Genomic DNA, 16,088 nt, shown 5'->3' on the forward strand with positions numbered 1-16,088 from the left:
CAAATTATTAAACTGAAAGAAAATAATATCTTTGAAATAACATTTCTTTTTCATAAACATAAAAGAGAAGGAACAGAGACTTGTGATAATTCTCATTACTTGTCTTTGAAATTAGATACTTAGAATGTGTAGCAAACAGAGGAAGATACCAGTTCTTCTGATACAGACCTTGCCCTCTTCCACATGAATCTGGATTCTCTGTAGTGTTGACCCCCTTCCTGCCACCCTTTTTATTTTTCTTGTCATGCTAGGGATTGAACCCAGGGCCTAACACATGTGCTGTACCACTGAGCTACATCCCTAGCCCAGCTACCCCTTTTTAAGCAACAAAATGCTCCTGAATTTCTTCCAACCTTTGTTTTGGAAACAAATTTTAAGGGACTTTTAAATTTTCTTTCATTCTGTAGATATTTCCTGAGCCTTACTACATGTTGGGCCCTGGGTTTGATCTAAGGAGGTGATTTAGAGATGTATTCTATTCGGTACCTAATTCAGGACGCTGGTGATCTGTGATGAAAAGACATGTTCGTCTGTATTTATAATTTAGTATGTGCTAAATACAATAAGATAGGCAATACATTGTATTGGTAGGGAGAGGATTGAGAAGGTAGAGTGTAAAAGGAAGACCTCAGGAAAGGGGAGAGTATTTGTGCAGGACATGCAGGGGTAGATAGGACTTGATGGAACATGCTGTGAGTAACTCGGGAAGAGTTTTGGAGGTGGACAGATGTCAGGTGCCTTTGAAGGAGGAGCTCAAGGAACTTAAACTGTTACGAGTTCCTAGGCCTTTTAGTTTCAGTTTTTTGTTTAGTTGTATGGTAGAGCCGTTGAAGGTTTTTGGGTTTTTGTTTTTTCTGTGCTGGACAAGTGCTGTACCACTGAGCTACACCCCGGCCCCTTTGTGAATTTTGAGCTGGGGAATAGCTTGATTTGGAATTTTATCCATATTCACCAATTGGCTGCTTTGAGAAACACAAGAAGGAAGCCAAGATAGCAATTAAAGTGAAAAGAAAGAAGTTATCAGCTATGACAGAAGGGGTGGGCAGGGGAAAGAAAAGATGAAATGAATTCATGAAGCTTATTTGTGTTAGGGACAGAATGCTAGAGTCAAAGTTTGTATATCATTTGAAAATAGATTTGACCATGTCAAGTCCAAGAGGGATCCAGAATTGAAATCCTGTATGGTTTTTCAGGGCTCTGTGAGTGCCGCAGAAACCTTCTCCATCTCTGCATCCCCATTCTAAGCACAAGATTCTCGTGTCTGGAACTGAGCAAAGAATATGGTGAATTTAATTCTGTTCTTGGGTATACTGTTGGGATAGTGCTGCCAGTTGATTAAGGGCCAACTGACATGGGTTTGAATGTTGACTCAGCAGTTCCTAGCTAAGTGATCTTGAACAAGTATTGAACCTTTCAGTTTTCTCATTGTAAGGTGAAGGATAACAACATTGTCTCGAGATGCAGTATGATTATTCATATCAACTGAATGTGCATAAAACATTTAACAGCATCTGGTATATATCCAAGATAAAGGTTCCTCAGGTATTGACTATTGTTACCCTGGAGGGTATAGATGTGATCCTAGAATTGGCAGAAAAGTGGTGATGAGAAGTCAGCAGGGGTTTGGCAGGACCTGGGGATTGCTGAGGGCCTCAGCCTGGAGGTGGGAGAGGGAGAGGAGTGAGGCCCTTTAGGGAAGGCTCCCACTGAAGTGTGGAGTAGAAATAAAAATGGAGGGGGACCAGGTCAGAGAGGCAGGAGTGACCTAAAGAGTTCACTGTCATCTAGCCCAGGCAGGGAACATGTTTCAGGATGGAAAGTACTAGATTCAGAGAGATCAGGGAGGGTTGGAACTGAGACTGAACATTGTGCTTTTGCAGGAAGACCTTGACTAACCTGGGAGGAAGTTACAAGAAAACAGAAGCCTGATTACCTGTGGTTAAGAAACATCAAGGAAAAGGGGAGTTTCTGTAGGGTGAAGAAGAACCAATCATCTCAGTAGAGGAAGGAATGGAAGACAAGATTTCTAAAATATCTTAAAGACAGTATGGCGTATAAATTTGCACTTGCAAAATAATTGATAGGATGTAAGTGTGGTACAAGCCCACCACACTGCACAGTTGTCATCCAAGTGAGTGGTCCCCTTGGGAATGTGCAGTGGCACATATATTAATAAAGCATAATATATAATAAAAGCAAATACTCACACATTATCATTAGAATACTTAACACTGCCCACCTTGCATTAAGTACTTATTAGGGCTTTTACATGTATTATCTTATTTAGTCCTCACAGTAACACTGTGAGGCATAGGTGTTACTATAAGCTGCTCAGTTACACAGCTGCACCAGGATTAAATACCAAGCAGTGTAACTACAGAGTTCCTTCTGTTAAGAGTCATATTCTGCCGCTGCTTTTGTTGCTGAATGCTTAGGACAAGCCAGTGGCATTTGATATCATGTCTGATGAAACAAGAAGGTACTAGAGAGAGGGAAATTGAATGTGATGGAAAGGACTGATGTTTGCTGATAGAGCAGTATTTCAGAGGGGTAGGTGGGACTAGGTTGTGCTCTTAGAGGTGAGTGCTAGTAGAGGGGCAGTCATGGAAAATCAGATCACCATGACTTGGTCTCCAAGTGACAAGGAAGAAAGGATCATCAATGATACAGAAAGAGAGGCAAGGAATTTTTCAGGAGAAAGAAAGAAGATATTTTAGGAGATATTTAGAGGTGGCGAGAGAGATGACCATCCAACATGAGAATTGTCAAGTGGATTTTTTAAAATGATCTCCCACTGATGGTTTGATTAGACCTGGTAGACCTATTGTAGAAAAGGGCCAAAATGAACTAGAATTAGGTTGGGAGGTTCATTGACCTTGATGGTTTTCCAGAGCACCCTTTGATGGAACTGTGAAGGTTGCCTTCCAAGGAGGGGATTGCATTTGGTCAACTGCTGCTGCTTTGGTTTGCTGCCACAAGTGGAGTTGAACCCAAGTAGGAGGTTGAAGAAAAGAGTCTTATTGTCTTTCTTTATCTTTTGAAGATATTGCATGTTTAGAGGAGGAAGAGAAAAAAAAAATTCAAAATGGAATGAAGAATGAGCAAATAGAGATTTTGAAGTTGAGGGTTGCATAGTTCTTGAGCTGGTCAGTTTTAACTATTTTCTGGAAACCAGAAACTCGAGCTAATTGCAGAGAAGGGCTCTTTCTGTTGCACTTGTTGTTTTTAAGGTCTTAAAATGTGTAAAATTTTAAAATATTTATTTTGTAAAATATAATATATAAATTAGAAGAACTAAACAAAAAAACATGAGTATATACCCAGTTTTTCTATTAAGGTTTAACACACAGTTACTCTGTAAAATTGCTTAGAAAAGGGGAGAGTGTTTATTGCTTGCCTTTAATTTCTGAAATTAGTTCATCATGGACTCTACACATTGCAGAGCAACAGTGGGCCTCATTTTGTGCAGTTGTAATGGAGCATTTAGAGGTTAGGCAGGGTTGCTTATGGGTTCTGATCCCCAGTGCTCTTTGTGCATGGCATGTGACATATACTCATTAGACAAATGCTGGTTAAACAATCACACTAAAAGATGTTTTTTTTTTTTTTTTTTGGTAGGTAGAATAAGATTAATATGTCTTTCAAAAAGAAGTTATTTAAGATTTATTCACTTGATGGCAGAAAACCCAAAGCAAAGTATACTTTACCTGGTTGAATGATTTTTGAAAGCAGTGTCTTTGTAGATTTCAAAAAATCTTAGTTCTCAGAAAGTCCCTGGTTGCCCGTTAGGCTGTGTACACGCTAACCTAAGCCACAGCTTATCTCTGGCCATAGGTGGTGGCAGCGGCTAAGGTGTGTGGAGCTGCCAGTGAGTCGCCTTCAGTGAAGAGCCTCCGCTTGCTTGTTGCGGATAAAGACTTTTCCTTTAAAGCTGGCCAGTGGTAAGTGGCTTTTCTTTTTTCCAAGGGTGTATATTTAAGAAGGTGTCATCAGATTGAAGGGATTATCTTTTCGACTTCTGTGGCTAGCTGTTCCCATTCCCACAGAGGAATTCTAGGCTATTTCTGTTCATGGTGTGCCTTTTCCAGTATGGAGAATCTGATTCTTTTCTTAGCTTGAGCCCACTTCAGTATTGACCCTGTGGCCCTGTCTCTCAATCATATAATGGAAACCGCTTTGAGTTTTCCAGTTTCAAACAAAGAAGCTAGTTCTAGTCCATGGAATTGACAGCTCTGAGTATTATGTTCTCAGGAATGCATCCTAATAGAATACACTGCAGTCATCTAATCTGCTTGAGTTTTGTGTTGCTGGGGATTTGTAAATTTTTAAAAGTCTTTTTTAAATGTCTAATACAGAGTTGACCAAGCAGTCTGAAAAGAATAACCAGTTATGTCATAGAACTAACCATCCTCTTGACTGAATTCCTGTGTTACTCATACCTTGCCTGGGTTAAGTTTAAATATTTTGCTTAATTTACTCACAGGATTCCCCAGTCGGGCCCAGCTCACACACAAATCTTAAGTCTGTTCCATTCCACTCTGAGGACTAATCAGTATGCTGACAAGCTAGCAGGCCAGCTGTCCCACTGTTCCTTGGAATGGCCTCACTGAGCTGCAATTCAAGTTGAATTGTAAATAAAGCAACTTGTATTTCCCTAGGAAAGGTGTGTTTGGGTGTGTGTGTGTCCTTTATTTAAATAAAGCATTCATTTCTAAATGAGTTTTCTGGTATGTCAATCTCCATAGTATTTCTTAGGAGTCACTTGACTAATTTTGGCAGTCCATCTGGAGATGTGGTTTTGTTAGGAGGAGGATGTGTGATAATAGCAAGTGTGATAATAGCAAGAGTTAGCAGTCTTGTGTTAATAGTTTGCCTTTGAATTTAGAACTAGAAAACAAGATGCTGATTGCAATAATTTGCGTTTGTGAAGCAATTTACTGCAATCTTTGCACATGTTCAGTGATACATATTAAATCCATTTTGGCAGTTTTGGGGGTGGGCAACATATTTACCCTTCAAAAATGGTTTAGCAGTTATTACGTTGAAAAGTGAAAACTTTAATTGTAATGATCTGTTTTTCCATATTTCCTTTCTGTGGAAGTGTTTGTGTCCTGTGCACAGCATTGTCTCCATGCCTTCAACTCTGAATTATTCCAAGACTCTGACTCTAGTCTCCTGCGTAGAAAAAGCCTGAGCCTTGGTTATAATGCTCCACCATGGTGTGCCTGCAAGTGCATTAGCTCTTGCAGACTGCAGTTCTCTAAGAAAAATGTCATCATTCCCTAGTCATATATATAGAAATGGGGTCCTATTGTGATTCCAAAGAGAAAATTATTCAGGGTCGGTATTCCATTCCAATGAATGGATTTGGTCACTGACATTAGAACTGGTTTTAGTGTGTGTCTCAGACTTTCACTTCAGAAGTCACACAGGGGATGGTGATCACTGGTTTATTGGCAGTGACCCTTTTCCTCCCAGCTGTGGGTCTAGCCTTCAAACCCTCCCCTTTTAAAAGACTTCACCCTTACTGTTGATTTATTATATATCTGGGGTTATGAATTCTTTTTGGTATTTGACTTTATGATTACACAATGGCCATTTTACATAGATTGGTGTTGTCCACCTGTTCTTTGCTGTTGCTAGGATTGGTTTGTGTTCTGGGGTTTTCTTAGATGAACGGGTTAGTAGTAACCACCATGTGGCATTTTGGAGAAGGCAAGGATTAGTGAGAGGAGTTAGGATGTGGCTGCCTCCCAGCCAGTGGTGATCAGAGTGGAGAGCTGCTTGAGGTGAAGAAAGGATTGCTGTTGGGCTTATCTCTGGGATGAGAGATTGGGCCATTGTCCCACGTCTCTGAATTTTTGAGTGACAGCTCCTGACACCTGCCAAACTCTCAGAATGAGGTTCCAGGAGTAACTTTAAATAAATAAATGTTGTCCATGACCAATTTGAGCTCTAGCTACACATCCCCATGTAGATTTCTTCAGCACATAGCAGAGAGAAGTCTAAGGGGACTTTTCCTACACTGCACTGTGTTCTAGCAAGTCAACCCAGAGAGAAAGGCCAAAAGGAGAAACCATCTCAAAAATATCTTTCCTATGAGCAGGGCTACAGCTCTTGGACTCCACTTACTAGTAGGTTGACAGCTTGCTTATTAGCAAGTACCTTCTTGGTGAGTTCTGCTCTTGACCTTGTCATTGTTCTTTCCTATTTGTGGAAAGATTGACACTCCCTCTCAGGGCTGAAGTGTGGCACTAACAGTCCTCATGCAAGATCTTGATTGCCCTGTTCCACTTGCTGTCTTCTTCAATGGCTGCACTGCTGAGGATGGGATCCATCCCCTGAGGGAGGCATCATGGCCTCATGTTCTGGAGACTGCCCAGTTCATATTGAAGACTACCTACCTGCTAGGTCTGATGTGGGCCTTTTCCACATTTCTCTGGGGTTTGGTTTTCACATCTTTAAATAGGGAGCAATAGTATTCCTGTTTGGGATACTAAGTGTTTTTGCACAGTGGCTAATATTAACTTCATTAGTTTGGTATTTTTTGTTAGTATGCTAGTCAGCTCATCATCACTATAACTAAAATACCTGATAAGAAAAACTGTTTCAAAGGTTTCAATCCATGGTCAGCCAGCTCTGTTGCTCTGGGCTCAAGGTGAAGCAGAATGTTGTGGTGGAAAGGCATGGCAGAGGAAAGCTGCTCAGTTTATGAAAGGCAGGAAGCAAATAGAGCAAGAGAGAGAGTGACTGAGACTGTGACTGTTCACTCTAGGAGCCAGGGACAAGGTATAATCTCAAAGGGTACATTCCCAATGTCAGTTCTTCCAGCAATGTCCCGTCTGCCTATAGTTACCACACAATAATCCATTCAGATTATCAATCCATCAGATGAATTAATTCACCATTGAGGTTATAGCTCTCCTAATCATTCTACCTCTGAACATTTCCGCACTGCCAAACATGAGCTTTTTGAACGACATGTTATATTCAAACCATAATAATTAGTATTTCACCCAGTCAGCTAGATTATCTGTGCTGGTGAAACCCAGGGGGTCAGATTCCAATTCTTAGTTACTTGGCCAGTTCTCCTGCAGGGAAGATGTTGGTTCTGCCTATAGAACTGCAGGCCAAGTCAGAAGGTGAATGAGTGCACACTGCCAAATGACGTTACTGATGGTACTGTCCGTGATGAGTTCGTTCTGGGCTGTCTAAAGGAGGATGCCCAAGAGGAAGCAAGGCCAAAGCATATTTGCAGCAAAAAGACTTTTAGTTCTGATATAAATTTCTTTGATAGAAAGCAACTTTGGGGACTACTACCCCACCCTTGAGTAGGGTCACTGTGTTGTTGACAGCATACAAACTACACAACTGGATGCAGCAGTGCTGAATTTCACACAACTACACAAAGAAAGTCCATTCCCTGGCTCTTTATCTAGCCTCTGTCCTCTGTTGACTTGTTCTAAGACTCAGTTTAAGTGGCTTCTTCTCTCAATTCCTTCACTCCTGGTGGTATTGACTACCCCTTCTCTGATCTGTCTCCCTACCTTAATATTTTATCAAAGCCCACTTACTTGTATTTTTGTGATTTCTTTCCCATTCGAATGAATTTGTTGAGGGCAGGAACCAAGATACCCTTAGTTTTTGTACCTCCCATTGCAGTGCTGTCTGCGGTAGGCAGGTGGGTGAGGAGCTCTGAGTGCTGTAGCAGGGGACTAGAGTTTGGGATCTCATAAATATCATTTGACTATGGTTGGCATGCCCTGTGTGCTGAGCACTGGGATCACCTCTGTGGATAGGACTTAGCTGCCTGCATTGTCAAAGTTGGACACAAATGTGTTGCTTTACTACACACCTGGATCCCTTTTCTCAGTTCTGCTTATACATAGTAGATGCCTCTGCTCATATTCCTAGAGTGATTAATCCTACAAAGGGTGTGTTTTTAAAGGTTTGTGTTTAAAGTTTAATTCTTTCATGGACAGGTGTTTTATGAAATATGTACTGTGCATATTTTCTTAAATACATTAATATGGGACTTCTAATATAATTTGAATTTTTTGTATCTTTTAATTTAGGAGTTGTTTTCTTCTCCGAGGGTAGCTTTCCAAAGGTGAAAGGGTTCAATCCTTTTTAGTAATCTAAGGAAAAGGAATTTATCACCATCGAGCAGCAGAGGGTGCTGTAGTTCAGGAGATGAAACAGCAAAAGTAGCTATTTGTTTTTTATTTGTATATATGGATATAGTATAGACACTATGTACCTCCTCTCGGATAGCATATAGCACACATTAACAAATGGGAACTATAGTGTTTATAGTTTTTATATTGCCCAAAATGAAAGGGAAGTTAAAGTATTCACAGAGAAAAGTCAAGTGAAAATATGTAGAAGTAGGTGAGATGGCCCTTCCTGGAGCACTTCCAATCTAGAGCCCTTTTTTGGGGATGGGGTGGGAGGAGGGTACTGGGGATTGAACCCAGCTGTGCTTTACCATTAAGCCACATCCCCTGCTTTTTTATTTTTTAAAGACAAGGTTTCACCAAGTTGCTTAGGGCTTCATTAAGTTGCTGAGGCTGGCTTTGAATTTGTGAGCCTTCTGCCTCAGCCTCCTGCGCCACTGGGATTACAGACGTGCACCACTGTGCCCGAATAGAGCTGGTTTGTTTGTTTTTTTTTGGTTTGTTTGTTTTCAAACTATCAGAAATGAGCAAATGTCTAAGGCTGTAGATTAGAGTAAAATATATTTTAAGGTCATAGACCAAACTGATAGAAAGCCTCTTGTGCTTTTCACATAAGCTGTGTGTAAGAAAACAAATGGAAATGGGATACTTTCTGTTCTTGATGGCAGAGAAATACCTAGAATGGGTGTTAAATCTTCCTAGACATGGGGTTGAGAATTTTTCTTGGTGCTGGGTTCTAATACATTTTTCTGTCCTTTGTTTACAAGATTTGTTGCATTTCCTATAATCTGCACCAAAAAGGGTTTCTGTGGCATAGGAGTTTTGAGCTTCCAATAATTCTAAGTGTTCTAGGCTGTAAGATGTGGTTAGAAGAAAAGGAGAAACAAGCCATGACACAAAGCCACGTCAGCCTATTTAAGTTTGGCAAATACCAGCAAAAGTGTTTTTGTGCTTCCTTCCTTGTTGTACTTCTTTAAAAAGCATTTTTTGAGATAAGTGAATTTTATACATTAAATTTTATGTAAAGAGTACAATTCACTGGGTTTTAGTATATTCAGTTGTTTATCAGCCTAATCAAATTTTAGGACATTTTCATTATCCCACAAAGAAACCCAGTACCAATTGCCATTCATTTCCCATATTCCTGCCCCCTTAGATAACCATGGATCTACTTTCTGTCTCACCGGACACTGATATCACATAATCTATGATTCCATTTATTTTTTTTTTTTTGGTGGGGGGTGTACTGGGGATTGAACTCGGGGTCACTTGACCACTGAGCCACGTCTCCAGCCCTATTTTGTATTTTATTTAGAGATAGGGTCTCACTGAGTTGCTTAGCGCCTTGCTTTTGCTGAGGTTGGCTTTGAACTTGTGATCCTCCTGCCTCAGCTTCCCAGGCTGCTGGCATGGGAGGCATGCGCCACTGTGCCTGGCAGATTATGTGATCTTTTTGTAACTCCTTTGCCTGGCTTCTTTCACTTAACATGATTTCACGGCTCAACTATGTTGTAGCATATAGCAGTACTTCATTTCATTGTATGAATATATTTTGTTTATCCATTCATCAGTTAATCAACACTTAGATTGTTTCCATTTGGTGGCTATTGTGGATAATGCTGCTGTGGCATTGGTGTACAAGTTTCTAAATGGACATATACTTCCCTTTCCCTTTAGTGTAAACCTGAGTGAAATTGTCAGGCCATAAGGTAACTCTTAACATTTTCACACACTGCCAAAATGTTTCCTAAAGGATATGCCATTTGACATTCCTACTAGCATTGTATAAGGGTTCCGATTTCTCTAAACTCTCACTGAAACTTGCTGTTTTCTGTCCTTTGGATTATGGCCATTTATTTTATATGAAGTGGTAGATCATTGTGGATTTGATTTACATTTTCCTAATGACTAATTAACATCATTTCACGTGCTTACTTGCATTTTTAATATTGTTTTTGAAGAAATGTTAGTTAAAACCCTTTGCTCATTTTAAAATTTGGGTTTTCTTTATTACTGAGTTAGAGGAGTTCCTTATATAATTTGAATACAGATCCCTTAATAGATGTATTATTAAAATTTTTTCTCACATTCTGTGGGTCGTCTTTTCACTTTCTTGATCATATTTGTAGCACAAAGTTGTTAACTTTTATGAAGTCTAATTTCTCTATTTGGATTTACCCTTGTGGTTTGGTGTCATATCTAGGAAACTAATGCTGTGAAATCTACTCTTGGATTTTCTTCTAGGAGTTTATGATTTTGGCTCTTAAATATTTAAGTCTGTGCTCCATTTTTATGTGTGTATGAGACAGATGTCCCTACATCATTTTATTTTTTGCATATAGATATCCAGTTGTCCCAGTACCATTTGCTGAATAAACTATTCTTTTTCCATTGATTTATCTTGGCACCTTTGTCCAAAATGAATTGACTGGCCAGGTGCAATGGCTCATGCCTATAATCCCAGCGGCTTGGGAGGCTGAGGCAGGAGGATCGAAAGTTCAAAGCCAGCCTCAGCAAGAGTGAGGCACTAGGCAACTCAGTGAGACCCTGTCTCTAAATAAAGTACAAAATAGGGCTGGGAATGTGGCTCAGTGATTGAATACCCTTGAGTTCAGTCCCTAGTACCCCAAAAAACAAACAAACAAAAAACCAACCAAACCATAAATTAAAGGGTTTATTTCTGGATTCTTAATTCTTTTCTATTGATCTTCATATCTGGCACTGGTTACACCAACCAGTACCACCATGTCTTCATTACTCTAACTTTGTGGTAACTTTTAAAATCATGAGGTCTGAGTCATTTAAATTTATCCTTTTCCAGGATTGTTTTAATGATTCTGGGTTCTTGAATTTCCATTTGAATTTTTTAAAATTGTCAGTTTCAGCAAAGAAACCAGGTGGGGGCTTGGTAAGGTTATTGCATTGAATCTGTAGATAAATTTGAGATGTATTGCCATCTTAGCAATATTAAATCTTCTAATCCATGAACATGGAATAGCTTTCCATTTATTTAAATCTTTAATTTTTTCAACATTTTATAGTTTTCAAGTCTTTGTTAAATTTATTACCAATTTTGTTTTTAAGTGCTATAACAAATGGATTTTTTAAATATATTTCACATTTGGATAGTTCACTGCTAGTGTATGGAAATATGTTTTTTTTGTATACTGAAATACTGCAACCTAATTTGTAGTTGTTTAATAATTATATCTTTTTAGTGAATTCTTTTGGGTTTTCTATGTATGAGATGACACCCTCTGTAATTCCTCCTCTCCAATCTGAATGTCTCATATTTTCTTCTCTTGCTTACTTTGGCTAGAACCTCTAGTGCAGTATTGAGTAGAAATGGTAGGAGTAAATATCCTTGTTTCGTTCCTATAGGGAGGAAATTTTCAGCCTTTCATAATTAAATATGAGGTTAGCCATGGGTGTTTTGTAGGTGCCCTTTTTAAGTTTGAGGAAGTTCTCATTTATTCCTGGTATCTTGAGTGTTTTTATTGTGAAAGAATGTTGCATTTTATCACATGCCTTTCCTGTATCTAGTAAGATAATCATGTGGGGTTTGTACCTTATTCTACTAAGTAGTATTGCATTGATTGTTTTCAAAAATTAAATCAACCTTGTATTCATGGGATTTAAAAAAAAAAGGGTTTTTTTTGGTTTTTTGTTTGGTTTCTTTATTCAGAAGGGATATTGGTCTGTAGTTTTATTGCAGTATTTTTGATTAGCATCAGGGTAATACTAGTAGCTTCATAAAATGTATTGGAAAGTATTCTATTTTTGGAAGAGTTTGTGAAAGGTTAGTATTCTTTAAATGTTTGGAATTCACCAGTAATGTCATCTGGACCTCATCTTTTCTTTGTGGAAGTTTTAAAATGACTGATTTAGTCCTTTGACCTCTTATGGATCTGTTTGGGTTTTCTGTTTTTCTTGATATATATTTGGTAGTTGTGTCTATTTAGGAATATGAGTTTTTCATCTAAGTTAACTATCTTTGATATACAGTTGTTTATATAGTTTCTTTATGTTCCTTTTTATTTTTGTAAGATTGATAACAGCCACTCTTTTTATTGTTAATTTTAGTATATCTTCTTCTTTGGTCAAGTTAACTAAAGTTTTGTCGATTTCATTTATTTTGTTTGACTGTTTTTTAAAATTGCTTCAACAGTAATCATTTATCTGCCTTTTCTTTTAGGATTGATTTCTTTATTCCAGGAGTCTCTGTAGTTGGTGGGTTTTCAATATGCTCCAGTCCCAGACTGCTAGAGCAAGAGAAAATGATAGAATTGGCAGTGAAATATACAAACCACCCGCCTGCTCTTTGGATTCACAATAAGGTAAGCAACTGCTTTTTTAAAAATTGGAGATGTGGGCATCTCTGGCTTCCACAAATTTGGGTTCAGCTCACTTGATCTACCTAAAAACCCTAATGTTGTATATAAAGGGTACATGTTCACACATAGTTTCCTAGAAAAGGTAAAGATAAGTATGACTCAGAAGGCCTGGGATTTGGAGATAATTTGTTTTTACCAACCAATATTTGGTGGAATACTATTGTAGATTTAAAATATTTTGTTTTTGATAATTGATCGTTTGTTGTGTAAATGGTAAATCTGTAAAGCAGATTGTTTTACTATAATTATCCTAAATAAAGGAAATTAAATTATAATTTTGTCCAGTATTTGGAGGAAAACTACCTCTGATTACATAATACCGTGGTGCCTAGAGATGAGCACAAATCCATGGTGCTCTCCATTTTTAACCCCTTGAGAGCTCTTCACAGGGTTCTGAGAGGCAATCCAAATTTAACTGCATACTTAAACACATACTTTACCACAGGGCTCAATACAAGTCCTATGTAAGCTGCCTGTCATTACTTGAACTCTGATAGCAAAGTCTGAACTCAGAATAGGTCAGTTACTTAATTTTTGGCCCTTGTTTCCATCATTGCCATCCTCTTCTTGATTAGAGTGTGCCTTCTATATTTACCAATAACCTCCATCCCATTCTGGGCATTTAAAAAAAAATCTCCTTTACCTAAAAGAAATGTATGATACAAATATGGCTTCAAAAAATCTGTACTGTCCCTTTATTTTCATGGAAATCATTGAGCATCAACAATGGAAAACAGAAAACAAAACTGTAAACCTTATTTTCAGCAGAACCTGGAACATACTCCAGTATATTTTTTTAAAGGTTTTAGAGAATTGTGTTTATGTAGGAGCCACATTTTAGTCAAAATCTTAACAGGAGTTCTTGTAGATATAAACAAATGATCTTAAAATATATATGGAATGTAAAAAGAATAGCTTAAACAGTTTGGGAAAAGGAGCATAAGAAATAGAAATCACATTACTCAAATTTAAGATTAAAATAAAGCAACAGTAATCAAAATAGTGTGATACTGGTAAAAAGATAGACACAGATCAGAAATACGACCATTTGTTTGACAAAAGTGCTAAAGAAACAGTGGAGAAAGGATACCTTTTAAACAAATAGTGCTGGAATAATTTTACATCTATATACAAAGCAAGAAGTTTGACCTAAACCTTATACTTGAAATTTAAAATTAACTCAAAGTTAGTTGTTGATCTAAATGTAAAACATGATCTTATGAAAGTTCTAGAAGAAACAGAAAATACTGGGAACTTGAGGACAGGCAGAAGTCTTAAGACATGACACTGAAAGCAAGATTCATAAAAGAAAATAATATATAGGACTTAATCAAAATTGAAACTTTTCTTGCAAAAGACTTGACAGAATTTAAAAAATAACCTACATATAGACTGGGAGAAAATATTTGCAAATCAGATACCCAACAAAGGACTTGTACCCAGAGTATAAAAAGAACTCTCAAAAATCAACAAAGAAAACGGGAAACAATAATTTTTTGAAATGGGCAAAAGATTGGATAGACACTTCACTGGAAAGGATATAAAGATGTAGAAGGATATTAATATCCTACATGTCCATTGTATTTGTTCAGGACGGTCCGCAGGTGCTTTCTTGCCTTGGCATTTCTACTGTAAATATATCCTGTCACATTTTTATCCTTTCATCTTCTGAGTCCCCTTTGGTATGGCCTTAGCTGCCTCATTCCTTTTTTAGAATTATCTGTAGATTTTTCAACCCATTACTGCCTATCAACTGCTCGGAGTCTCTAAAATATGCCATTGGGATGAGAGCAACAAGAGGTCCACATGCCTCTTGTCAGATTCCAAGTGAGCATTGCCATTCTGGTTCCTAATGCTCTGAACCTGTGAATATGTACTCACTCAATACACGCACACACTCTGCCCTGCGGTTGCTCTTGGTGCCCATGTGACCTGACCTGGTGCTGGTCCACAGCTCTCTGCTAGGTTTCATGCCTCATTGGCATTTCAATGAGGGAACTTATTCTTAGAGGCTGTAGAAAATTTCAAAGTGGCATTGCCTGAGTGCACCTCCTAATTGTGGTGCCTGTTCTCTGCCCAGTGGGAGTTGCAAACAGCCTTTATGAAGTCAGATTTTCTTTGGAACCATTTTCAGGTGGCTATTTTCCTCCTGAGGATTTTGTCTTATTAAGCTATTAAGAGTGGACAATGGAGGCACGTGAGTGTCTGGGTGGCAGCAAGCTGGTCTGTTGAGACATGGATAAAGTGCCATAAATGTCTTCCTTTATTTCATTGGCTTTGGCTCAAGCTCTTGGCAGGGTAAGGGGTTCTGGATAGCTATTGTGTACTGGGCTGCAGTTACTGTGGAAAGGTTTATTTCACAAGTAAAAATCGATACTCAAATTTGATACATTTCTAAGTAATTGAAGGTAACTTTCTTTTAATTACATGTTATGCTATACGGTGTCTTGAGTCTTGTGTTCTTGCTGTCCTGGCAGTTTTTATTGATCAGGAAAAGACAAAGATGGCTTTTGATTCTTTCCAGATGGTAGCAAATTAGAAGATAGATCTATTGAATATTATTTTTGTCACTAAAAAAAAAAAACAGGTTTCTTTGGTATTATCCTTCCCTGGGGTATATTTTCTTGGCCATTCTGAGGTTGAACATACATTAGTTTCTAAAAACAATGAGCTAACAGCTTTCTTTGTTGTCACTGCTAAACACCTTGAAGATGGCCATTGGGGGGAAAAAAAAACAGTGTCTCCCAAATTCTTATAGAGATGTGTATGGGAAGGTAAGAGAGATGGAGGTTGTAGGAACATGAAATCCATTGTCATCATAAGGCAGAGTTTCTTGTATTTTAGGTTCTATTTTCAAGACTTGAAGGAGCATTTTACTTTGGTAGCCAGTACAACCATTCCTAGATTGTTATTCCTAACCAGTGCTCCCTTGCTGCTAATTTCTTTTGTCAAAATGAAAACTCACTCATGTAACAATTTCCTGCCTATTTAAAATAGTTAAATTAAGACATTCCCCTCCCCAGAGATTTTCATTCATTTAACAGTTCTTTACAAAAATGACCTATTTTATGAATTAAAATAATTTTCATTCTTCTTATATTTTTTCTCTAAGTTTAACTCATTTTTAAGAGCCTCAAGTTAAATTCCTGTCCAAAAGTACTTACTATTCACCTGCCTTGTGAGATGCCAAGGTATGAATGCCAAAGATTTGGTTCTCAAAAGTTGAGTGTGTAATTACTTAAGGAGAGAGTTCACTTACCAAGAACATGTAATGGGACAAACCTATGCTCTCAATACAGATTTCTTTATTCCTGGCTTCTGTTTTTTAGTAGTGGAAGAAGGAATCAGGCTCACCCACCACCTGTTCTCTGTGACAGCCATAATAATGAAAACACTTTCTTTCATAGAGCCAGATACCAGCAGGGAGTTACCCCTACTGTGAGTCATTTCATGCCCACAACAGCCTGGAAGTGGACAGGGCAGGTGTAGCAAAGGCTCAGAAGTTAAAGGACTTGCT

At 38.2% G+C, this 16,088-nt stretch overlaps 1 protein-coding gene across 5 annotated transcripts in view; it reads left to right on the plus strand.

Annotated features, from left to right (window-relative positions):
- Window positions 1–16,088, plus strand: part of Oxnad1 (oxidoreductase NAD binding domain containing 1) — a 67,782-nt gene that overhangs the window by 14,600 nt on the left and 37,094 nt on the right. For all 5 annotated transcript variants that reach the window (XR_013343360.1, XM_026388603.2, XM_077796234.1 and 2 more), the window contains exons 5-6: window positions 3,835–3,941; window positions 12,373–12,514. Coding sequence is in view for 4 of the 5 variants with exons in the window: in XM_026388603.2 (XP_026244388.2) it covers window positions 3,835–3,941; window positions 12,373–12,514 (249 nt within the window). In the remaining variant the exon portion in view is untranslated. The remainder of the gene's footprint in view (window positions 1–3,834; window positions 3,942–12,372; window positions 12,515–16,088) is intronic.

The sequence above is a fragment of the Urocitellus parryii genome, chromosome 3 (genome assembly GCF_045843805.1).
Source record: "Urocitellus parryii isolate mUroPar1 chromosome 3, mUroPar1.hap1, whole genome shotgun sequence".
NCBI lineage: Eukaryota > Metazoa > Chordata > Mammalia > Rodentia > Sciuridae > Urocitellus > Urocitellus parryii.